The sequence below is a fragment of the Arachis hypogaea genome, chromosome 18 (genome assembly GCF_003086295.3).
Source record: "Arachis hypogaea cultivar Tifrunner chromosome 18, arahy.Tifrunner.gnm2.J5K5, whole genome shotgun sequence".
Classification (NCBI taxonomy): domain Eukaryota; kingdom Viridiplantae; phylum Streptophyta; class Magnoliopsida; order Fabales; family Fabaceae; genus Arachis; species Arachis hypogaea.
In genome coordinates, this window is record NC_092053.1 from 134851465 (window position 1) to 134876815 (window position 25351).

General features: G+C 35.4%; 3 protein-coding genes across 4 annotated transcripts; 2 read left to right on the forward strand and 1 right to left on the reverse strand.

Annotated features, from left to right (window-relative positions):
* The first annotated feature begins 324 nt into the window (after positions 1-324).
* LOC140181512 (uncharacterized) lies at positions 325-1433 on the forward strand. Its single transcript, XM_072225145.1, has 3 exons — positions 325-644; positions 918-1096; positions 1147-1433. Exons 1-3 carry the CDS (start codon positions 325-327, stop codon positions 1431-1433), a joined length of 786 nt encoding a protein of 261 aa, XP_072081246.1.
* Positions 1434-12303: 10870 nt separating this feature from the next.
* On the forward strand, positions 12304-19050 carry LOC112769320 (transcription factor GTE10). Of its 2 annotated transcripts, XM_072225754.1 has the most exons (10): positions 12304-14361; positions 14995-15043; positions 15231-15389; positions 16065-16135; positions 16307-16376; positions 16496-16576; positions 16655-16770; positions 17028-17094; positions 17227-17357; positions 17970-19050. In XM_072225754.1, exons 1-10 carry the CDS (start codon positions 13066-13068, stop codon positions 18435-18437), a joined length of 2508 nt encoding a protein of 835 aa, XP_072081855.1. In that variant the 5' UTR covers positions 12304-13065; the 3' UTR covers positions 18438-19050. The 2 variants fall into 2 exon arrangements, 1 of the variants encoding a protein (XP_072081855.1); XR_011876620.1 differs by lacking the exon at positions 16655-16770.
* Positions 19042-25127, reverse strand: LOC112769321 (protein PLASTID TRANSCRIPTIONALLY ACTIVE 10). The gene is made up of 12 exons (XM_025813800.3): positions 24270-25127; positions 23487-23546; positions 23361-23390; positions 22648-22721; positions 21819-21900; positions 21315-21388; positions 21152-21215; positions 20697-20789; positions 20232-20408; positions 20100-20150; positions 19713-19864; positions 19042-19617 (listed from the first exon to the last, which is right to left on the reverse strand). The coding sequence occupies exons 1-12, from the start codon at positions 25017-25019 to the stop codon at positions 19164-19166; spliced, it is 2061 nt and encodes a 686-aa protein (XP_025669585.1). The 5' UTR covers positions 25020-25127; the 3' UTR covers positions 19042-19163.
* Positions 25128-25351: the final 224 nt, after the last annotated feature.

A 25351-nucleotide genomic window follows, 5' to 3' on the forward strand; every position in this document is an offset into this window, starting at 1 on the left:
TCTAGGCATGCGAGGGACATGGATAAAAATACAAGATATTTCCACAACTTAGCTTCTGCAAGAAGGAGGAATAATAGGATTGATGCACTTGTCATTAATGGATGTTTGATAAGAAATCAAGCTAGGATCAAGATAGCCATCAATCAGTTCTACAAAAAATTATATCAAGAGAAGTCTCCATTGGTGGGATTCAAAGATGGTCTGGTGGATGTGATCAGTGAGGAGGATTCTAAGGTGTTAGAGGTACTACCGACGGCTCAGGAGGTTAGAGAGGCAGTGTGAGATTGTGAATCATCCAAGGCTCCAGGTTGCGATGGCTACAACATGAACTTCATAAAGAAGTGCTGGGATAAAATTGGCAATGAATTCACGGCAGCATTATTGAATTTCTTCCAATGTTCAAAGCTACCGTCAGATGCTAATGTTACGTGGGTGGCGCTAACCCCCAAGTTTACTGGTGCTAAGAAAATCAAAGACCTGCGACCAATTAGCATGGTGGGGTGTGTGTATAAGGTGATCTCGAAGTTGCTGGTGAGGAGAATGCGTAGAATTATGCCAGGGCTAGTAGGTGAGACACATAGTGCTTTTGTCAAAGGTCGAAAGATTCATGAAGAGGCCCTTATCGCGTGCGAAACTGTCGAGTGGTTCAAGCTGAGGAAGAAGGAAGCGGCAATTATAAAATTGGATTTCTAGAAAGCATATGATAGAGTTAAGTGGAGTTTTGTGGACCTTGTACTACAAAAGATGGGTTTTGATAAAAGGTGGAGGGGTTGGATAAAGGAATGTGTCAGTATGTGTTCTATGTCAGTGCTGATTAATGGCTCGCCATCTAAGCCTTTTAAGATGGCAAGAGAACTGCGATAAGGTGATCCTTTGTCTCCTTTCTTATTTGTACTTGTGGTTGACGTGCTACATAGGATGATTGGAGAAGCTATCAGGATCGGTCGTATATCTCCGTTATTGGTAGGGAGAGATCATATAGAGTTGTTGCACCTTCAGTTTGCAGATAATACGATGTTGTTCTGCCCACCTGAGGAAGAGACCATCAAGAATTACAGGAGGCTGCTTCGTTGCTTTGAGTTGATGTCAGGCTTAAGTATTAATTTTGATAAATCTAGCTTGATTCCTATTAATTGTAATGAGCAGTGGGTACAACGTGTAGGGTGCTAGGCTGTAAGGATGTCACTCTTCCAGTAAAATATCTAGGTGTCCCGCTTGGAGCTAACCTGAGGTTGGTTAAGACTTGGAAGCCAATAATAGACAAAGTGGAGGAAAAGCTCAGCCTTTGGAAGGCCAAGGCCCTTAATAAAGCCGGCAAGTTGGTGCTTATCAAATCTGTGTTGAATAGCCTTCCTGTTTATTATTTGAGCTTATATAAGATGCCCAGGGCTATTGCAGAGAAGTTAATTTCCTTGCAGAGAAGATTTCTTTGAAGTAAGGAGGATGTGAGGAATGGTATGGCTATGGTTAAGTGGGAAGTGGTACAGGCTCCTAAAAGGCTAGGCGGATTGGGAGTTGGAGATGCTGTGGTCCGCAACACAGTTCTTCTGTTTAAATGGTGGTGGCATTTTTCGAAGGAGGAGTGTCCGCTGTGGAAGAATGTGGTTTGTTCCTGTAATAATCTGGATCCAAATGTACCCCTGGCCAACCAAGAAATACCTGCTCGGGGGGGGGGGGGTGGAGGAATATTTGTCAGTTATAGTTCATGAATCAAGAAGTGAGACAGAAGATGATCACTGGGTTGTCTATGGTGGTGGGGGATGGGAGAGGTACTCACTTTTGGGAAGATGTCTGGCTTTTTGGAGGTTCGTTGAAAGATTTCTTTCCAAGACTCTTCTCTGTTTCAAACTAAAAGGGATCAGTGATAGGAGATTGTGGGTTTTGGGATGGTTAGAGTGGATATGGAACTTCCAATGGAGACGACAACTGTTCCATTGGGAGATAGATCTAGTGAACCAGCTACACGATGTATTAAGGCTGGTCAAGCTTGCACATGACAGAGAGGATACGATTGTGTGGAAATATGATAAACATGAAATTTATTCAACTAACTCTTTTGTGCAGGTAATGCAGGCAGAAATAGTCCCGGAGGATATCACAAGTTACAGCTTTACTAAAACTATTTGGAAATGACTAGTCCTGCCACGAGTGGAGTTGTTTGTTTGGTTTGCTTTGACTGGCAGGATCAGTACAAAGGAGAGACTGAGTCGGTTTGGGGCTATTAACCAACAAGATACATTGTGTGTTTTCTGTAATGAAAATATTGAGTCTGGTCACCACTTGTTCCTTGGCTGTAGTTTTGCTTGGCAGGTTTGGTGTGCATAATTATCGTATGTTGGTAGTCAATGGTCTTGCCCATGTACGTTGAAGGAGCATTTCTTAAGCTGGACAGAGATATCACAAAGGAAGGCGGAGTGCAAGAAATGGATGGTGTGCTTTTGTGCGATTACCTGAAACTTATGGCTGGAAAGGAACAGGAGGATCTTCCAAAACAAAGGAAAAGGAGTTGACGAGATTATCAACATGTCCTTTCTGAGCTACAAGGAGTGGTTAGGTGTAGATCTCTTTTATTGTTGATGGCAATGCCGGAGATAACAAAGGGATATATGTTATTGTAGGTTACAGGATTTGTCTCTTTGTCTGAGTTGTTTTACTTTTGTTTTTCTCTATGCTCCACTTTATGTGTTGAGCTTCTCTTTCAAAAAAAAAATTATCAATAATAATAAATTTTCAACTCTCTTGAACAAAGAAAATCTCTTAATAATTAAATCACATACATTACTTATATCCTCCAAGTTCAAGAGTTTATAATTTTAAGCACTTATATGACTTTGTGCTCATCCTGGTTTCATGAATATTTACGAGAATAAAACCTCTGAAATTCTCGATTAGAGTGGCACCACTACTATATTCATATATGTGGAATATTTTGATAAATAATATTATCATTCCATTAAGAGTTTTAACTCGCCCTCCTAATTTATTGTAAATAGCACTAAATCTTATACCTTAGTGCTCCAATTGCTAAATAAGGTTGGATTCTCATTAAACCTTGAAACTAGTAGTCTACTAGAATAAGGTTGGATTCTCATCATTTAGCAATAATAGATTGTAATCCCATTTTAGCAGTAGTCTCTTTGATTTTATCCCTTGACAAACCTTTAGTCAAAGAGTCTGCTAAATTTTCTTGAGATCTTATATAAGTGATGGTAATTACACCATCATCTATTAGTTGCCTCACAAAATCATATCTCAAACTTATGTGTCTAGACTTTTCATTATAAACCTTATTATATGTTCGAGACATGGTTGATTCACTATCACAGAAAATTGAAATGGTTGTCGTCTGTTGTGGCCACAACTTTATATCATACAACAAATTTCTTAACCATTCCACTTCTTTATCTGCGGCTGATAAAGCTACAAACTCAACCTCCATAATAGAATGTGTAATATATGTTTGTTTCTTTGAGGTCCAACTTATTGCTCCACCACCTATGGTGAAAATCCATCTTGAAGTGAATTTGTTATCACTAAGATTTGTAGTCTAACTTGCGTCGAAATAACCTTCTAAAACTGTGGGATAATAACTATAATGTAATCTCAAGTTTATGGTTTTCTTAAGATAACCAAGAACTCTTGTTATAACTTTTCAATGTTGATTGCTAGGCTTTCTTGTAAATTTTGATAATTTACACATAGCAAATGCTATATCAGGTCTTGTACAATACATTGCATACATTAAACTTTTCCAATACATTTTTGATATAATGAGATTGACTTAAAGTAAAGCCAACTTCATTCTTATGTACCTTTATGCCTAATACTATATCAACTTCATTCAAATTCTTCATCTTGAATATAGAAGTTAGATACTCCTTCGTTACACGAATTCCTTTTAAATTTGTTCCGATGATTAACATATCATCAACATATAGACAAATGATTACTCCATAATTTTTAGTAAATTTTGAGTAAATACATTTATCTGTACTATTATGTGAGAAGCCATTTGATAATACCACTGAATCAAGCTTCTTATGCCATTGTTTAGGCGCTTGTTTTAGACCATACAAAGACTTAATCAATTTACAAGCTTTTTTTTTTTCATTTCTGGTTAGCACATAGCCTTCCGGTTGCTCTATATAAATTTCTTCATTAAAATCTTCATTTAGAAAAGTCGTTTTAACATCCATTTGATGTATATGAAGCTTGTAAATGGATGCTAATGTTATAAGAGTCCTAATAGAAGTCATTCTTGCCACAGGTGCATAGGTATCAAAATAGTTTAGACCTTCTTGTTGTCTAAACTCCTTGGCCACTAACCTTACTTTAAAGGTTTGTAATGAACTATCAGTGTTATACTTTTTTCTAAATACCCACTTACATCCTATAGGCTTTGATCCTGGAGGTAAATTAACCAAGACCCAGTATTATTTGATAATATTGAGTCCATTTCATCATTTGATGCTTCTTTCTAAATGATAGAATTCCTTGAAGTCATAGTCTCTTTGAATGTTTGAGGATCACCCTCTATGTTCATCACAATAAGAATCTTGTTTGCCATAGAATTTCTAGTTTCTTCTACCAAAAAGGGTGATAGCGTGAGAAGAAAAAAAATTTAGATCCAATTCCTTTTCTTTTTTTACTCTCAAACTCTTCTTTGGTTCAATCAATTCTTTGTCACTTAGACGTTTACTATTTTGATTATTTATTTCTTGTGAAATATTAATATCATTTTGGAGATATTTTAAACTAGAAGTTGAATCATTGATAAAATTATTTTAAAAAATTCTACCTCTCTTGATTCAACAACTACATTAGACACTAAGTCTAATATTCTATATGCTTTAAAATTTTGAGCATATACTATGAAAGTGGCTTTTATGGCTCTTGGCCTCAATTTGGTTCTCTTTTGATCGGGAACTTGATAAAAGGCTAAACACCCCCACACTTTTAGATAATTCAAATTAGGTTTTCTTCCTTTCTAAATTTCATAAGGAGAAACCTTTCTATGTCTTAAAGGTATCCTATTATGGATATGACATGATGTTAATAATGATTCACCCCACAAATTGTAAAGTAATTTTGCATTTAGTAACATTAAATTAACCATATCCACTAAGGTACGATTTTATTTTCTTCTTATTGATTTTGTCTTCACCAATATGATTCACTTTAGAACTTTGAGAGAGATACACAGCATTATATTTTCGAGTTTCCTCCTCTATACGTCTATGCCTTAGTAATTTCTCAATTGTGAAGTCCTCGCCAAGATATAAAATTTTCTTCCTATAACCATTCCATGATGAAGGCAATTTTAAAATAATTGCTCCAACTTGTAATGATTCAGAGATCACCACTTGTAGATCACGAAGTCTACTTATAAGGATTTGTAATTCATGAATTTGATCCATAACAGGTATAGTATCATTCATAATAAATTTGAAATATTTCATCATAATAAATTTATCTGTTACTTGTTGTTCAGTATTGTACTTTTCTTCTAAAAATTTTCAAATCTTGAATGGTGATTGAATTGACATATAAAGATCATAAAATCGGTTGGATAAAGTATTGAGAATATAACCTCGACATGCAAAAGTATCTTCATCACGTTTCTTCTTCAATTGAACAATCTTTTCTTTCTCTTCCGGTGTGGAATTTTCAGCGGTATCGACAATTGATGTAGTCTTTGGGTCAATCACATATGTAAGATTGAGAACTGAAAGAAGAAACATCATCTTGTCCTTGGAGTTCGTTCCATCAAAGCGATATAGCTTGACAAACTCTTGATTCATGACTTTGAACGTGGTGTTTTGATCTTGTGCCATCTTCAAATATCTCCCTAAAAATTGTTAGGTATATGAAGATGATTTCAAGGCACGATTAGATCGCTTTCTTTAGAGAGATATTTGTCTCCTCACTTAGTTGCTATAGGATTGATAATACTTTTCCAGGATACAATGAAACCTAAGAATTTCTTAATTAGCAATAGTAAGAAATTCTCAACTCTCTTGAATAAAGAAAATCTCTTAATAATTAAGTAAAATATACACTTAGTACTTGTGTATATGAAATAGGGGACAATAACTTATTTATATTTTGCACGTAGCAATTATAATTTATGTACACAAATGGTTGTGTCTTTTCTATTACTAATAGATACAATATTTTGAACATACACAATTATTAAAGAGTTGTATTCCTTTAGTCAATGGATACAATATTTTGAATATACACAATTTTTAAAAAGTTATGTCCCTTTAGTCAAATGGTACTAAATGGTTAGTAACCGTTTATTAATATTAATAATAATATTAATAATATTAATTAATCAAATTTGTAAGTACCCTTCAACAAAAAACTCAACACATTTAAGGTGGAGCATCAATAAAAAAGTACTAGACAGATAAAATAAATTAATCTCTAATCATCTTCGACAATGCCATCAACAACCCAAAAGATTAAATATCACTCCACTCTTTGTAACTCCTAATCGACATGTTGACAACTTCCACAACACCTATCTTTTGATTCCTAAAAATTCTGTCATTCGTTACTAACCAAGTGCTCCAAATGATAGCAAAAAAACCAAACTCACCAACATTCTATCAATTCGACTACACGATTGACCCCTGAACGACATAAATTTACGGTCATTCAATTCTATATCCACCGGTTTCATATCGTGTATCCATGTTTTAAATTCTTCCGCTGTTGTTGTTAACACACTAGCGCCTTTTCTTTCTTCCAACTGCACAACCTCATTAAAGTCTAGGGATGTTCAAAACCGATCCAATCCGAATAAAACCGACCAACTGAACAAAAAAAACTGATAACTGAACAAATCGAAAATCGAAAAAACTGAAAAAATGAAATTTTGTAGTTTTTCTGCGATTTGGTTCGGTTTTTGGTTCTGATAAGGAAAACCCTAACTGAACCGAACTGAACCGGTTTATAAAAAACCCTAAATTAAACCTACCCCCAAATGACCTAACAGCCGCAGCAACAACATAACCCTAACTCTTCTTTCCCCTTTGCCTCCAATCCTCTGAACTCTCAGCGCCTTTTGCTCTCCCTCTCCCTTCCTCTTCCTCCTTCTGCTCCACGCCTCCACCATTGTTGCCGGCCTGCCGCTGGACAACACCAACCCTGACTCGCGTCCTGCAGCCCTGTTCTATCCTTCTCCCTTCCTTGTAGCACCGCTCTCTCTTCGTCGTCCTCCCTAGCACGGCTCCACACAGCACGTCGTCGTCCTCTCCCAGCAGCACGCCATCGTTCTCCATGGATCCACGAAGGCTGCAGCAACACGTCGTCATCCTCGTAGCACCTCTCTCTCCGTCGTCCCCCCTGCACTCATCCAGTCTGTCTGCATCAGCAAATCATTAAGAATGGAGCATGAGTCAGGTTGGTTCTTCTACTTCTGATCCAATCTCTTGCTATTTTTTGCTTCTTGATTTTCTGTGTTCTATTAATTTTACTTCTTGATTTACTATTCTCTCTTCTAATTTTTGCTGACTGCTGCTACTATTATCTTTTTTTTTTAATTTGTTAATTATGAATTTTAATTTGTTAATTAATCATTATTATTGCTACTGCTACTATTAACTGTGATTGTTAATTGTTTATTCTTATTATTGCTGCTGCTAATTGATTTGAATCTGAATTTGTTAATCTGTTAATTAAAAAGTGGAGACTCAAAATATGATTTTGGTGGTATTTGTATGGTTTTGATAAATTGGTGGTGTGATGAGGTTGATAATAATAGTCACTGTTATTGTAAAAATTTTCACGGGTAGAATAATTCTAAATATGTTTTTGAAACCTTCAAATATGGTGCAAAGGGTACAATGAACATGACAGGTCTTCTTGCGTTATTGGTCTAATGGCTGCTGCTATTTTTTTCTTTTAACTTGTTATTGATTCAATGATTTATTGTTATTCTATTTTTGGTTTTGATTCACGGGTGTGTTGATATTTAATGTTGTATCTGTAATATTTTTGTAGTTTGATCATAGTATGAAGGATAATATTGGTGAAAGTGAAGGTGGAACTGGTGGACATGTAATGCTCCTCCAAACAAATCTACAAATATAAGATCACCAAAAAATTGATTGATTGAATTATTCTTTTCATTAATCTAGGTTTTTTTATAAATATTATTTGTTATGATTGTTCCTTGTTTTATAGAAGTTGCATCCACTCCTATCTTTTTTTATATGTTTTATCTTATTCTTCCTTTTCTTTTATAAATTTTGTATCATTATGAATTTATGATGAGCTATGTGCTTATATTGTTCATTGTTTTTGTTTGAATTAATTAAAAAACTGAACAAACTGAACCAAACCAAACTGATTTTAATTGGTTTGGTTTGGATGGTCTTGGCAAAAAAATCGAAATAAACCGAACTGCAGTTTTAATAAACGATCGGATCGGATGTCTTTTTCTTAAATAACCGAACCAAACCGCACCGCACCGCGAACACCCCTAGAAGTCACCCATGTAATAAAGATGAACTTGACATATCCCCGATAAAAAAACTCAACTCTTCCTACACATCAAGTTTCTCCTCCCTTATATGCACACCATACACCAAACAAACTGCAAAAAGAAAATTTTTGTTTGTCAATTCTCCTTCTATACACAACATCTCTCCTCTTTGTAACAATTACTTAACCTAAACATCATACTATCCCACATTATTAATAAACCTCCGGAAGCACCTTCTGATCCCACAAATTTCCAATCCACCACATCATTATCCCAAATTTACACTACATCAAACTTAGTAATCATCTCTTTTTTTTTTTTTATCTCTATCAATCCTAGCATATTCACATTATTTTTACACTTAAATTTTTTTACTATTCTCCACTTTCTAACACTTTTTAAACTCTTCATATTCCACGAACTAAAAATTATTTTAAAATTTTATTACACATCTTATTCTAGATTTTGGAGTGATTCTTTCTTATTTTCTTTTTCTGTTTTGTTTGCCTTCTTTTGTATGTCAATGTCTAATTTTTTTATTTAAGTCCATTAAAATGTCTCTCAATTATAGTTAATGTCTGATTTTTGCATACATGTCCATAAGAATTGAATCTAAAATATGATGTTTAAAAAACCACTAGCTATGCTAGGTTGCATGTATTTGTTTAATTGTTTTTATGTTATTGGAATTTTTCAATTACTTGTTTACATAGACCAAAACCAAAGCACGAATTTTCTATTTTTATATTGACGTATTGTTGCTACAAGAGTAAAATAAAATAAATTCCGCTACAACTAAAAAATCAGTTTTAACATTATTTTTTTAATAATCAAATACGTATTTTCTTTGTTTTATTAATTAAAGAATAATTTAAACATATAATTAATAACAATTGTATTTTTATATAGGTATCAAGAATGTTTTGTGCATGAATAGTATTTTCAAATACAATATGCATATTTTAACTACCAATTTCACCACTAAAAAATTGTTGTTTTGTTCCAACATACAAAATTAATAAATATTTAAATAAAAAAGCACAAAATATATTTTCTATTTCTAAAAGATTAATACTTAAATCCAATAATATTAGTTAAAAAGTCAAAGCATTATATTACAAAATATTAATTTGAGAAATATTTTTAAATAATTTATCTGATAATAAAATAATAATAGTATAATTATTCTAATTAGTGATGTGATTTATTTAAATTGAAAAATATGAATTACAGTTAATATTTTAAAAAAATAAAATGTCCTTTTCAACAGTCATACACACCCAACAGAATTTTAGTTTATTTGATTCATTCTCACGAAATTATATTAGACAAAGTATTATCTAAAGACAAATAAAAGACTATATATATACTACAAATCAGCAACTAAATTAACTGTTTTATATATTTTATATAAATAACAGATTTTTAATATATATGTAACATGATTATAAATCACATTGACGCCAATCTAATTTTAATAAAATTCATTTTACAAAAGCAAGTTGATACCAGATCTGTCTACAAACATTAATACATACACATTTAATATTTTTATTTTTTATTTTTGGGTTGGACAGAGAGAATATTTTTGGGTCAGGGAGGATACAATTTTCAAAAATAAGTCTCTTCATAGCAAGTTTACAAAAAAAAAAAAACATTTGTCTTTTGTTTTTAGGATCCGCTAGTTGTTTTTTTCTTTCTTTCTTTTGTTGGATCAGACTTGTTTTTTACAAAGTGTCTGATGTTGGTCTAAGAGCCTAACTCTAAACTATGTTTGCAACCCAAATATTGGAAAAATAAAAATAGCCCTCGAATAAGAACTTGGGATTATAACCTTCCAGCCCAGAAAAAGAAATAAGCAATTTATTGAGAATCAATTTAGATAGGTTGAATGGTTTGTTTAAGCAAGTATGAGGAATTTAAATCCCGTCTTGTATATGCAGGAACTTATTGACCAATGACACACTCTTAAATGGAGTTCAGATCTTATCGTGCATAATTTTTTAATCAGTATTATAACACCCATAATTCTCTTCATACCTCATTGCGTATCAGGAAGTCAATGTCCAACAAAACAGATCAGCTATTTCATTTTTTTTTTGTCCAAAAGCTCAACTACTATTATTACTCACTCTTTCTTAAAATATTTTCGTTTTGGGCATTTACATTATGATAATGCTACTTGTTCTTTAAAATTTAGTCTTTGTTAAGCTTTTTTAAAAATTTATTATTATTTAATTAATTTAAATACCCACTTTCATGTACCCATTATTTAAAAAGTCAGAAAAATTACTTATTTTTTATTTTTTTTCTTCTAAAAGCTGAATAAAGAACAATATTTAAAAGATATCTAATTGCACTGCTTACATTATACGCCTGCTACTCACATCAATTCATTGGATAACAAAAAGCCTAACCCAACTAGCTTTTTTTGATCAAATTATACATTTCAAAACAAAAAATTCATACCGGTCCACAAATGATGAGTCTATTACTCCAATATTTAATGACAAAACTAATTATCACAGAATGACTCTTATACGTAAAACAGAACACCTCTAGCTCTCCATTTCACACCACTCTCATGCCTATGCGTAAAGACAGCATACCATGCTGAAAACATACGTCAGTAGGATAGAATTTTTCATATAATGACTCTCACATGCAAAACGGAATACTTTTACTTCTCTGTTCCACAACCATTCCCATGTCCATGCGTCGTCCTCTCATGTTGCCACGTAAAGACAGCATACCATGCTGAAAAACTATGTCAGCATGATAGAATTTAAAAAAAAAATATTAATAGATTGTGTACCTATCAATCTAACTTTTTCTATTTTTAGTATAAATTTAAATTAAATTTTAAGAAAATAAAGATGCATTAATGGGTCATAGTAGTTAATAGATAGTTTTGTATGAAAACACAATATTGTGAGAATGATAGAATAATATTTAAAAGATAACTAATCGCACTGTTTACATTATATACCTTCTACTCATGTCAAATTTATAGGATAACAAAAAGCCTAACTCGAATAGCTATTTTTGGTTAAACTATATATTTCAAGCTAAAAAAATTCCTACCAATTCACAAATGATGGGCCCATTACTCTAACATCTAGTTACAAAATTAACTACTATATAATGACTCTCACGCGTAAAACGAGATACCTCTACTTCTCTTTTTTACAACTATTTTTATATCCATGCGTCGTTCTCTGATACTGCCACGTAAAGATAGTATACCATGCTGAAAACATATATCAGTATAATAGAATATTTTAAAAAAATATCAATAAAATATGTACTTATCAATCTAACTTTTTTTATTTTTAGTATAAATTTAAATTAAATTTAAGAAAATAAAAATGCATTAATGGATCATAGTAGTTAATAGATAATTTTGTATGGAAAAACAATATTATGAGAATGATATACTTTCATATGCTTGTGATTGTGAAACTCAAACTTTTTAATTTTTCTTCAAGTTGGTTTAGAAACTCAAACTCAAACACAATTAAAATACCAATTTAATGGGGGAAAAAAATATTTAAATGAAGAGTTAAGAGACTAGTTGAAAGGACAGGAGTGTGTTGTGTTTGTGGTTAAAACTCTGATTAATCACAAGAGGGTCCACATTTCACAGTCCACGTGGCGAAAGCGGAAAGGACTAACACGCAAAAACACCCCAAAAATATGTGCCGTCAGATATGCAGTCGTGTGTAAAATGTTTGAACGGCTGAGATCTTCTCAGCAGCGGCGGGGAAGGTTGTAGCGTGGCTTTAAGTAGAGAGAAGAGAAAGCGAAACAACTAAACCAGCGATCTCACAGCCTTCGCTCTGTAGATTTCGTTTCGTTTCGTTTTTTCGTTCTCTCTCTCTTTCGCTCTCTTAATTTTCTCTCTCTCTCTCTCGTTCGTTCACACAGAGAAAAGGCTGCTTCTTCTTCTCATTCTTCTTCTTCTTCTGTTAGGGTTTGTGGCTCATTGCATTTCATGCGTGCTCGGTGATTGAGATCCAGGTTTTCTTCGAATTGGATTTATGCTTAGGGTTTCGAGATTTTTCGTTCTTTCTATTTGCTTCCGTCGCCGCATTTTCTCTACGTCCTTATCGATCTAGGGTTTATGATTCCGTTAGTTTCCTTTACCTATTACATTCTTTCGATTGCTTTGTAATAATATTGTGCTCTATTTTGGGGGAAGAGGTAAATAAATAGAAAAGGAGGGTTTCTTCATAGTGTGGCTTTCCCTCTCTATACTAGTTGGTACTCGCATAGAGCTTCTGCATTTTTTGAATAGGAAGAAACTGGCTTTATTTGATTGGACCAGCTATTTTTTATTTTTGAGGATCAAGTTGTGGAGAATAAAGAACTTCTAGTGGATTGGATAGGTAATGAGAGAAGAACACCCACCATTGGGTTTTGTAGTGCTGTGTTGCATTAAGATTTGGAGATTAGACTTGATTTGTGCTTCTGAGAATTTGGGTCTTATTCAGAGATTGCCGTGTGGTGTGGGAGAAGAACATGTTTCATATTGTTGTAGTTGATATGTGCAGTTATTGTGAGCTTATGCTATGGCACCAACTGTACCAATAGACTTTGCTGGGCAAAAGGAATCCAGGTTGTACGCTCACTCACAGACAATGGGCAAGTCTAGGAAATACTCCAAAGGCTTTTCTACTGGATTTGTTCCGGATTTCCGACATGCGGTGGAGACTATGGGTGAATCAGAGGGGTTGGGTAGCTCCGGACGGGTTGATACGGAACTGACAGCGCCAAAGAGGAAATGCATTGGATTGAATGCTGATGGTTATGGTGATTTTGATGTGCCATTCCAGCATTTCAAATTGTCAAAGATGTCAGATTTCGAGAGGAAGGACTTGAAACAGAGGTTAGCACGGGAGCTCGAACGTGTAAGGGAACTTCAGAAGAAAGTTGATGGTATGAAGCCGAATGTTGTTGCATTAACTTCCCCCGGCGATATTAGGGGCTGCAGTGCGGGACAGAAAAGACCTCACCCGGAGAGCAAGTATAGACCACAAGAAGCATCGGTGCCCCAGGGTAAGAAAAGGCCCTTACCAGGACATAACGGTCCAAAGACCAAAAAAAGTATGTCTGGGCAGTTTGAGCATGCAAAACCTGCTGATTCTTCATTAGCTGCATTGATGAAACCTTGCGAGACATTACTTAACCGGTTGATGTCTCATCAGTTTAGTTGGGTTTTTAACACACCAGTTGATGCTGTTAAATTGAACATTCCGGATTATTTCAATGTCATCAAACATCCCATGGATTTGGGTACAGTGAAGAATAGAATAACGTCTGGTAAATATTCAAGTCCTATGGAGTTTGCTGCAGATGTACGGCTAACTTTTTCAAACGCAATGACTTATAATCCACCTGGGAATGATGTACACCTCATGGCAGAGACTCTTAGTAAGATGTTTGAAACGAAATGGAAGCCGATAGAGAAGAAACTTCCTGCCATGAACAGTGCTCGTTCTGAGCCATCAAAGTCAACTGCTTATATAGAAACTGGAAATTTTAACCAAATTCCTCCCATGAAAAAGAATAAAATTACCCCGAAAGAAACTAAAGTGAAACCAGAGCCTGTTAAAAGAACCATGACTGATGAGGAGAAGCATAAATTGAGTATGGAGTTGGAGGCAATGCTTGGAGAGTTGCCTGAAACCATTGTTGACTTCTTGAAAGAGCAAAGTTATGGTTCAGGTCAGGCCAATGATGATGAGATTGAGATTGACATTGATGCCCTAAGTGATGATACCTTATTCAAATTGCGGAAGCTTCTTGATGATTATGTGCTGGAGAAGCAAAAATCCGTGGCCAAAGCGAGACAGAGTGAAATGGAGGTCCGTCTCTCTCTCTCTCTCTCTCTCTCTCTCTCTCTCTCTCTCTGTATGTGTGTGTGTGTGTGTATTTGCTCATATAGGGTGGGTATTTTCACCTATTATACAGCTGGGATTGCCTTTTTGTGTAACCTATCTGTTGGATAGTCCGTCATGATGTCAAACTAAAAGATAGAAGTGGGTATTTGAAAAAATCCAATCAACTGGTTGATGTTTATATTTCAAAATATTAATATTAAAAATTTAATACAGCTGGGATTAACTTTTTGTGTAATAACCTATCTGTTGGATAGTCCGTCATGTTGTCAAACTAAAGATAAAGTGGACATTTGGAAAAATCCAATCAACTGGTTGATGATGTTTATATTTCAAAATATTAATATTAAGAATTAAATGGAGCTATATAGTGCTTAAATTTGTGATCTTTTGATATGCAAATTCAATCTAACATTTGTGTGCAAATTCAACATTTTTAGAAATGAAATATTTGGAGCAAATCTGTGATTTAGTCTTATGTTTTTCTTTATGTGCTGTACTATCACGATGGGCGTAATATAGTGCATGTCTTTAAATAATCTATGGCATGTGTATCATTCAGGCTAATGGTTTTTGTTTGCTTGCTTGATCTTTGTGCAGCTTGTGAATGAATCTGGGTTTAGCAACTCGTCAATGCAACCACCTAAAGGTATATTCGATTTGTTGTTGTTTTCTTCTTTTTTCCTGGTTATATCTTGATGATAGACATGTCTATGATAAATTGATCTTTATATATATATATTATTTTTTTAGTTATCTTTGTTTTTTTTGGGTTCATATGATAAGTTCATCGTTGAAACTACTTGTAATTCTTGAACTTTGCTGTGCAAATGCAGGTAATGATCAAGTTGAGGAGGATGTGGACATTGTTGGTGTGAATGATCCTCCTGTATCAAATTATCCTCCAGTAGAGATTGAGAAAGATGGTGCCAACAGAAACACTAAATGCAGCAGTTCAAGTAGCTCCAGTAGTGAATCTGGCTCTTCTTCCAGTGGTTTGTGTAGCTGCTTACTTTTCTTATTTCTCATATCACAATGAGTTTAGTCTTCTGATAATTTGTAATTTGATCTGTATTTTCTTGTTGTGGACTCCCTTATTGTTCATTGAGTATTAGTGTGTCATTGCGTATGATATCTGACCCCCCCACCCCCCCACAAAAAAAAAAAAACCAAGAAAAAGAAAAAGCAGCAAAAAAAGGCCTTCTCTTGTCCAAGCAATTGCCTCCAGAACTTGGTCCTTCTAATATTCTTATGTTCTGTAACTAGACTAGTCTTTTAACATTAATTTTGTGTTAGATTTGACTCCTAGAAAACAACCTAGTCTCTATTTATCTGCATCAGTAGGTTTTCTTGGATATTTTATTTTAATTGTACATTTTTTGTTGCCCGGACAGTGTTGACTGTTATTTTTATGTTCTAATTATTGGATAAAAGAAAATCTCATGATAGTTTATGTTTATGGTTTTACTATTTTTTATTTTCTATAAATGAGATTGAGGATTTTAGATAATGTGATGATTGAACATTGCACTTTTGCAAGACATTTCGTAGGCTATTCTTTAAAATTCAGTTCTTATCTCAAGATGAAGGCAATATAACCCTTGATAATGAATTTCTCTGTATGTTGGATCTGGAATATGCTTTTCTTATACAACTTTGTTGCGTGACAGATTCAGACTCAGCTAGTTCCTCGGCTAGTGAGTTAGACACTGCCAAATCCCCAGAACCTCCTAGTGCCAAGGTAAAAGGGATATCCATGAGTTGTCTAATAATATGGTGTATTAGACACTTATATAATATCCCATCATAAACAATGTCTATGAACAGACTGCTGAAATTTTATTAATTCCTAGTTGTTTGCAATGTACCCCTACTATTTTTAATGAACCTTCATTTCTGAACAATATTGCAGGAAAATGTAGGGCCTGTCTTTATTTCCAATCAAAACAGACAGGATCCTGGTAATTCTGAGTCCGAAAAGGGTGAGTCCCCAAGTTGGTGTTTTTTAATTGTGTGTATATTTTCATCTTAGGCATTTCTTTTGATGAGGAATTGAGGATGGTCCAGGAATTGTTGCCTTATAGCTCTCTTTCATGTATAGATTCAATTAATGTGGATGGCCAAGCCGAAAAGGATTCGCAGACCAAACTAGTGACTACTGAGCCAGAAAGCCTTCAAGAGGGTAAGCTTGAAACATGAAGAAACTGTCTGCTCTTAGTTTTGGGGGCATGATCTCACCCTTCGTAATATAACATTTTAGGGGAGAGTGCTCCACCTCAGAGGCAAGTCTCTCCCGACAAGCTCTACCGGGCAGCTTTACTAAGGAGCCGGTTTGCTGACACTATTCTTAAAGCTCGAGAGAAGGCTCTTGAAAAGGTTTGTTAAGGTGGTAATGTGGTAGCTAGAGATTTTTGTACCCTACTCTTGGAAACAAGTCTGTTGGCTGTCAACTCGGTACATCTAAAAAAAAAATCGTAGTTTTTAATTTTTCTTTTCTCGCCAATAAAGTTCTTTCACTTCACAGGTTTCTAATCTGGTAATTACCATCATTACCACCTTTGATAAAAGCCTTGCCAACATTAATGCAAGTGGTTTTTAAAATCTGGTCTAATTGGTTCCACCTTTGATCTCAGGCCGAAAAGCAGGATCCAGAAAAACTTAGGATGGAGAGAGAAGAACTTGAAAGGAGGCAGAAGGAAGGTGTGTTTCTGATTTTTGAACCTTGTAATACTCATTCTGTGGTACCTGTAGTCTAATTTTCTCAAATTATACTTTTTCAAGGTTTGCATTGTTTTACTAATTTATCGTTTTCAATTTGGTTTGCATCTGTAGAGAAAGCACGGTTGCAGGCAGAGGCAAAGGCTGCAGAAGAGGCTCGGAGGAAAGCTGAAGCAATAGCTGCAGCTGAAGCTAAGAAGAAGAGGGAACAGGAGAGAGAAGCAGCTCGGTTGGCATTGCAAAAGGTAACTTCTAAAGAGAGGTAGAAAATGAAAATCAATAAGAAACATGAAACATACAGTTCCTTAAAAAAGCCTCTGTGGGGTCCTAAAGAATAGCAGTGAACAATAGCAAACATTTCCAAAGTCCCTATGTAAATCAGTAACATAATCTCCCTTAAGAGAGTTGGAAAGTGATTCCGAGATTTGTATTCTATCCCACAAGTCAATAGGTAATCCAAAGGATTTAAAAATCTTAATGTCTCCAAACTAACTTCATTGTTCCCCACAATTATTATTTTCTCTATTTTACAAAGAATTTGCAATGAGACATTGTAAAATCATGCAATTGATTCTGGTATCATCCATCTATTTTTTATAAAGGGGATGGGATTTGTAATTTTCTTCCTAAAATACTCTACATGATATATATGTGTGTGTGTGGCTATTTTCAAGATTTGAATCAAGCCCACCTAAAGTAGAGAAAAATATTTACTGTCTTTGACTAATCTCACAGTTGTCACTAAATAAAAGGGTGGATTAAGTCACTAGTGCACATAACACTAATATCTTGTAGTTCATATGTTGTGATGCAAATTGAGCTTCCTTTGTGTTCTTACCGAATGGTGACTTTTTTAGATGGAGAAAACTGTTGACATCAACGAGGGCAGTCAATTTTTGGAAGATCTGGAGATGCTGAGTGCTGTACAAGGTGAACAGTTCCCAAGCTACATAGAAGAGGCGAGCCCAGATCCTCTACAAAGTAGATTGGGTAGTTTCAAGCTACAGGGAAATCCTTTAGAACAGCTAGGATTGTATATGAAGGACGATGATGAGGATTTGGACGAAGAACTGCCTCAGGGTGCTGCAGGACAACCAAAAGATGAAGAGACGGCTAGTGCTGCTCCTGGTGAACAGTTACCAATTTTCAAAGACGAGACAAATCCAGATCATCCTGAAGGTGGATTGGATAGTTCCAAACAGGAGGGTAATCCCTTAGAGCAGTTGGGATTATACGTGAAGGATGATGATGAAGATTTGGAGGAACAACCACCTCAACGTGCTGCTGGGAAATCAAATGATGTTGAAGAAGGAGAAATTGACTGATCTGTCCCTTTGTTTTCCTTCTCGCTCATGCAAGAATTTGGTGGTCGTGAGGAACAGTTGTAGGGTTACAGGGTGCTCGTTTTTCCAGCACCCCTGTAAGATAGAAGATGAGCTGTCTCCTTGAGAAGTTTGAAGATGGTATAGTAAAAGTTTATGGCTGGACTGCCTGGACATTGGATTTGGTTTGGGCTCTCTTCAATATTAGTATTAGTTTGGGAAACAGTTTAAAAATGTGGTATACCAAGCTAGACCGCATTTATTGTAGGGGTTTGATGTGTAGATGGGAAGTGTGCCAATTTTGCTTGCAAGAAGTAACTCCTTTGCAACGATATGCATCACCTTGACTAGTTAGCCTCAGTTGCAAAGTAAAATGTTAGAACAGAGGTTAAAATCGATTCTTTCTATTTATTTCAATCTTTAAAGTTGCTTGTGGTGCTTGTGAGAGGATAGCTTTAGTGTGATGAGGCAAACTAGGTTGAATATTTTAGATGTTATTTGTACATTTTTCGTATCGAAATGAATAGGATCATTAGCATGTTTAAGGGGATTGCGAGCTTTTGCAAATTTCCTACCCAACCCAACCCAATGAATCAATTACAAATAATTCATGAAAGACAGTGGATATTACTGCATAGAATTCCTACACCGCCAAAAATTTATGCACATTTCTCAGCAGCCTAGCTGTACACTATTTTTGTTTTATCTCAATACATTATGATTATAGCCTCACTCCTCAAACATACCCTCGTCTGACATTTTGAAGGACTCGGTTCCATTAACATGAATCTGTTCAGACAAGTTGCCATCTACATTTCTCAGCAGGCTAAAGTCAAAGTCGTCATCAGAATCAGAATCTTCGTCCTCATTTGAGCCCTGATCTTGCTTGTTATCTGCATTCCTCCGTTCTTCTTCCCTCTCTCTCTTGGCCTGAGCTTTTCTTACTTCTTGTTGCTTGATGCAGTCTTCATATGACATCTCATACCAAACAGTGCCCTTCCCCACAATTGATTTGTTATGTTGATCTGCTATGCGTTCTAGCCTGCTCTTCTCTGAATTCTTGGGTTCTCCCCAATAATCATAACGATATAAAGGATTTTCAGGATCAAATTGGTCTTTACCAAAGTGACTGGCATCCACATACCTTCCTGGTTCTTCCAATGGCAGACCAAGCGCTTTGCGACTGATAAGATGAAAAATAAGGGAGAAGAGACATTTTGAATAAAAAGATCTGTAATAACAGGGAATCCATTTGAAAAAACATCAACACAACATTACCAGCTGACGTCTCTAAGCAGGGCTTCTCTTTCCTCAAATGATCTGCGCCAATGCATGGCATCATACTCATCCATCTCGATGTGACGCCTTAATTTGGAAACTTCGTACTCCTCGCCTCTGGCTTTTGCTTCCGCAAATTGTTTATTATGGTGCTGCATCCGAAAAGGTGCAAAGCCATATGGGAAATAGAAATTTGAACGATAATTTGAGGGGGGAAATGAGGCATATTCAGTGAACTTATGTTTTGGCACTTTTGTTTCATTATGCTCAACAAATTTTAAGTGACCCTTACAATGTTGAACTCTCAAACCAGCCATATAATATGTGGTACCAACAGTAACACAAAAACCTTATTTTAAATAAAGGCTGGGGAGGTTGGAAGCTTACCTGACGCTCAGCAAATGCAGCCTCTAAGTCAAGCTCTTTGACACTTACTTTCTGCCAAAGTATCACAAACAAGAAGTAAATAAAAAAACATAAGTAACCAGATGCATGCAATCTCATAAAAATATCACTAACCAGAATAGTCTTGGGTAATATTGTGTTCTTATATTTGACTTCTGTATGCTGAACAGAATTTTGTTCATCAAAGTCGTCTTCATCAGTCAACTCTGACAGCTTTTTGCCTTTATATTTATCTGGATTAACCTCCATATCCGTCAAAATCATTTGCTCAGCTGCATTAATCTGCCATAACTGCAAAAGAAATGTAGTAGTTACTAGTTAGTGATGATGTCAGGTAAAGATGGACCAACCAGAGAGAACTTGAAATGTGGATGAATGATGAGGGTGGAGACAAAACAAAAGTCATATCCCATGTCCTGAAGGATGATTCTGCCTGGCGCATACTTACATTTTCATGAATGTTGTTAAGATAACTAGCGTAAGCTTTTAGGAATTATATAGATTTGACAACATTGATTTGCCAAAATACTCCGATTCCAAAATGGAATAAAATTTTAAACAGAGGTGCATCTAATAAACCTTGTCAACATATGGGTGATCTGACAACAAAGGTTCTTCCTCCGGCTTGTCTCCAGGATCTTTCCTAGGAATGGGAGGCCTTCCACAGTCTCGCTGCAAATTTCAAAATATAAAATCAAGAGAACAACTATGATAAGGTCAACCAATGCTTTTGAAACATTAAATCATTACTGCCACCTTTTTAAATAACCATGAAATTAAGACACTTAACAAAGTCAATTGAACAATCTAGCCTAATTCAATTGAGTTACAATTCTAATATCATGTGCAGAATCCATGATTAAATTACATCATTGTGGAAACTTACACGTTGCAATCAACCTTGTGAAAACATTTTCAATTAAAAGTTCTTAGATATAGATAAATGTCACGAATCCTTAGAGATCAGTGTTTGTGAAATACTTTTTCTTTAACAAGATTGCAGTCAACTTGCATAACGAGGGAAAGACACAAACCCGTATTTCATCTGGGTTAGTATCGTTACGTTGAAATATTGGTGGGTACTCGAATCTGTTAAAGCTGAAATATAAAACACAAGTTGAATATGATGCCTCAATCTAATCAAAATAAATATCAAATACTTATAGAAAGCTCAATATTGCAAATAGATAATCATACATCAGATGATCTATATTTGGATGGACAAACCGAAGTTCGATCGGAAATCGGAAACGGTAGGGATCTCTCTTTGCCTGCCAAAAAAAAAAAAAAAAATACAAACACTATTAAATAAAATTGATTCAAAAAAATTATGATGATATTTATACACGAGGGAAACTTAATACTATAGTGAAAAAACTATAATGACTATTCAGATTGCTCAGGAAACATACAATATAGAATCAGACAAATAGACCATGTATCCTAACTAGAGGAATAGTTAAGGGTTCAGTAAAGTGCATGGTTAAAGTGAGAGGGTTGATCTCAGTTACAAAATAAAATAAATAAATAAGAACATGGCCAAAAGCTTCTATCAATCCATCAATACAAAATGTGAAATCTCATGAATGGTAGTATAAGCTAAGAGATTTATCTTTGGAACAGTCCAAGTGGCCAAAATAATATACAGTCCAAGTGACAACTAATATAGGAAGTTATCAACTTGGGATTTTAAACACTCACCAAAACTTCAACCATGACATGCATACCCACTTTTATGTGATGGCGGATCCAATACCAGTCATTGTTCTTTATGGGAACCCACCTAGAACACATCATGCTATATGAGTCTTCCAGAAAAAAACACTTGCGAAAATAAATAAATAAAAATAATTGGAACATGCTCAAATAGTAAAACTGGAAGGCAAAAAAGATTTAAAGCCTTAAGTTACTAATGATAACAAGATGAGTGTGCTGGTTATATGGCAACACTATGACAGTAAATAAAATATGCAATAATTTATGGCTTCTGGAGAGAAAACATCACATTTTGAAATTTTACACAGAAGGACTGTCTGAAAATAAAATAGAATAGTGTCGACATCCTTTCAATAACCATGCCAAACGAGAGAGATTATGGTTATTATCTTCTAAATAAACTACTATTCCTTTTTCTCTAGTAAGACTGTAAGAGAACGGATCCAATATCTCAACTCAAATGCTTTAAATAGTCCCAAGTATGAAGTATGTCTGTCTCTTAAGGCTTGACCTCGTTCATGGTTGTTGATGCCAACAGATTAGAGCATCTAAGTGCTATGGATGCTTATGTAGTTGCTTTTCCCATTTTAGAAAACTCATCTTGTTTTTGTATACTAATTCCCTACATTTTGTTCATGTATGCATTAAATAACCTTTTACTTTCTAAACTTATAGCTAATCAATTAGCAACATCATGATAGTGGAAGCAACATGTTCACTTGAGTGTGTATTCCAAAAAATTAAGCAAATTAACATCCTGAACAGAAAGGACTTGAAGAATTCTAAAAAGAACAATATGAAGATTGGTAGTTACCCCTCATATACGCCGCCAATGTCAACAAATGCCCCTTGATAGAGATGCAAAGTTGTCACCATCCCTTCACAAATCTGCATAGAAGAAATTCTAGGTAATTAATATTATCATAATAACAAATAGTATAGGTGAAAAGCACTGTTAGGCATTTAAATTGCCTGCATCTCAATTATACACATTCAGGTAAGTTTTGGTTCTTGTTGGAAAAAATGTTTCAAAACATATGTAGGCATGGAGATAAAACAGAGCCAACCAAACCATGAATTACATGAGGATCATCTATTAAGTTATTAATACTATATAACTGTTCAAATTAGGACATTGTAACAGGTGAACATGAAAATTCAGTCATCATTATTAAACGGAAGAAAATCAGTGCAAACCACTAAAGCATAGAGTTGGTCAGTGGCTGAGAATTGCAACTAAGTTTCATGATCAGACTTGAAATGGTCACTACAACGAGCTACCAGAAAATCATCAGGAGCCTTCTACCATGAAATTAGTTTCCCCAAAATTGGTTTTCAATGATATGCCCTTACCCTATAAGCCACTTGAACTCATAAATCATAATCAGCAGGTTGGTAATGCAAGCATCCTAACACCTAAAAACACTTGCAGTATATGCAATCTTGGAATATTGACAACAGGTGAAGTGTCTAGAAGACAAAATTGCAGCATTAATCAAAATGAAAAACAGGAGCTAGAGGGCTTACTTGACCAGGATAATAGAATGGAAGCTCATACTGCAGAAAACATTAAAAAATCCAAACAGTGAGCACCATGTTGTAATGTTCCTAAATTGAAAGAAACAAAAAATTTGCTACTTCATCCAATCCTACCATGCCCTCCTTGTAGTCTTTCCCTCTTTTCCTCCTACCAGGGTGATAATCTTGGTCATGCTGTCACATTGACACAAAAGCACACCTATCAGCAATCAACATAACCCCAAACAACAACAAAGTCATACACAGGATGAACGAGAGTACTTAGAGGGAACATTTGGGTAAACAATACTGGAAAAAGAAAATTAGATTTTTTTTTTTTGGGGGGGGGGGGGGTGAAAGGAGAGTCAATTTCCTTTTTAGCTGTTTCTCACAAAAAGCACATTATTATACTACTTTTTTATATATATATCTATGATTCATTTTTTATCCCAAGCACTAGTATCCAAAATTCTAAATGCCAAAACCAAATAGGCTGCAACTAATCTTGGTCGAGACATCCACCATGAGGTAAAGGTCTTCACCCAGAGAATTCATTTAAACAGAATAAGTGTTTAATCACTTGATCCATGGACTCAATCTTTATCATGAATTATAAGCTTCAACTTATTTTAGCAGAAAATGACTTTCTTTATTGAAAGAAATACCACTTTTCACATACTTAAATAAATCTTTTAAAATAATCAGTATTCGGATTTCTCTCTTACTTTTTCTTTTTGCATTACAGAAGCTGAAAATAGTAGCATAGAAAAATCAATTTTCAGTTTTTGCAATCACATAAAACATTTGGGTTATAGAATCATTTTCTCCAAAGCAGAACAAAGCACACCCTATATATCAATATCATGAACACTTAAAGTAAGTAACATTTGGATTGAATTGGTAGGAAAACAAAAATACCAGATAAGATTCCTCCTCCAACCTATCCCTATTAGCTTCAACCCATTCCTCATACTGCTTCAAGAACACCTTGTACCTATCCAATGCAAGCCCACCAGTATCATAGTCTTCATCCACAATCACACCACCTTCAAGTTGTTCCAAACTCACTCTCCTGGCCAGCATCTTATGCGCCTCCCTCATGAACGCCAGCTCCTCCCTATCCACCTCCCATCCCCGCGGCGGCCAATCCCTCGGCGGCACCAAGCGCACCACCATAGGACCCGCCCAAAGCGTCTCAATAGGCTCCGGAATCTCCCCTTTGATCTCAAACTGCTTCTCAGAGAATTCGTCCTCGTCCATCCCCAATTCCTCCATCTTCTTCTTCCTGTAGCTAGGGCTCAGCATGTTGAACGCTTCAATGGCTTCGGGAGTTTTCAGAGGCACCTCTTCGCCTTCGTTGAGGCTCTTCCGAGCGAAATTGGCTTCGGGAGTGAGGATTTCCTCCCATGGCGCCCAACCGCGGTCGATCCAGTTTCGGCGGCGAGCTTCGTCTTCGGTTTCTTTGTTCCTGTGGACGAAGTTTTCGGGTAAGGTTTCGTCGACGGGGAACTCGTCGGAGGCGAAGCATTTGAGGGGAGGGTGGTGGCGGTGGAGGCGCAGAGGCGGTGGCGGAGGACGGTATCGAGGGTGGAATGAAGAGGTGGAAGGAGGGTTTAAGGGTTTAGGGAAAGTGAAGAAAAAGAGATAAGGTGATTCAAGGCTTTGCATTTTTGCTGCAGAGTGTGTAGTGTATTACTCACTCTATCCACTTTTCACTTGTTCTCAACTGAATTTTTATGCAATTTCTCCCATTTTTGGTTTTATTTTGAAGAAATTGAAGAAGAAAATTATTTGTACAATTTTATAGGAGACTCGAACCCACAACCTCTTAATTGAGAGTATGGAGAGACTATACCATTTGAGTTATAACTTATTGGCGATAATGATATCTTTCTACAAAGACGGTATTGATAATATATCTGACCAAATATATTTGATTAATTATCTAATAGGTCGTAATATAATTTTGATGTGAAAATGTCATTATCAGAATATTTTTT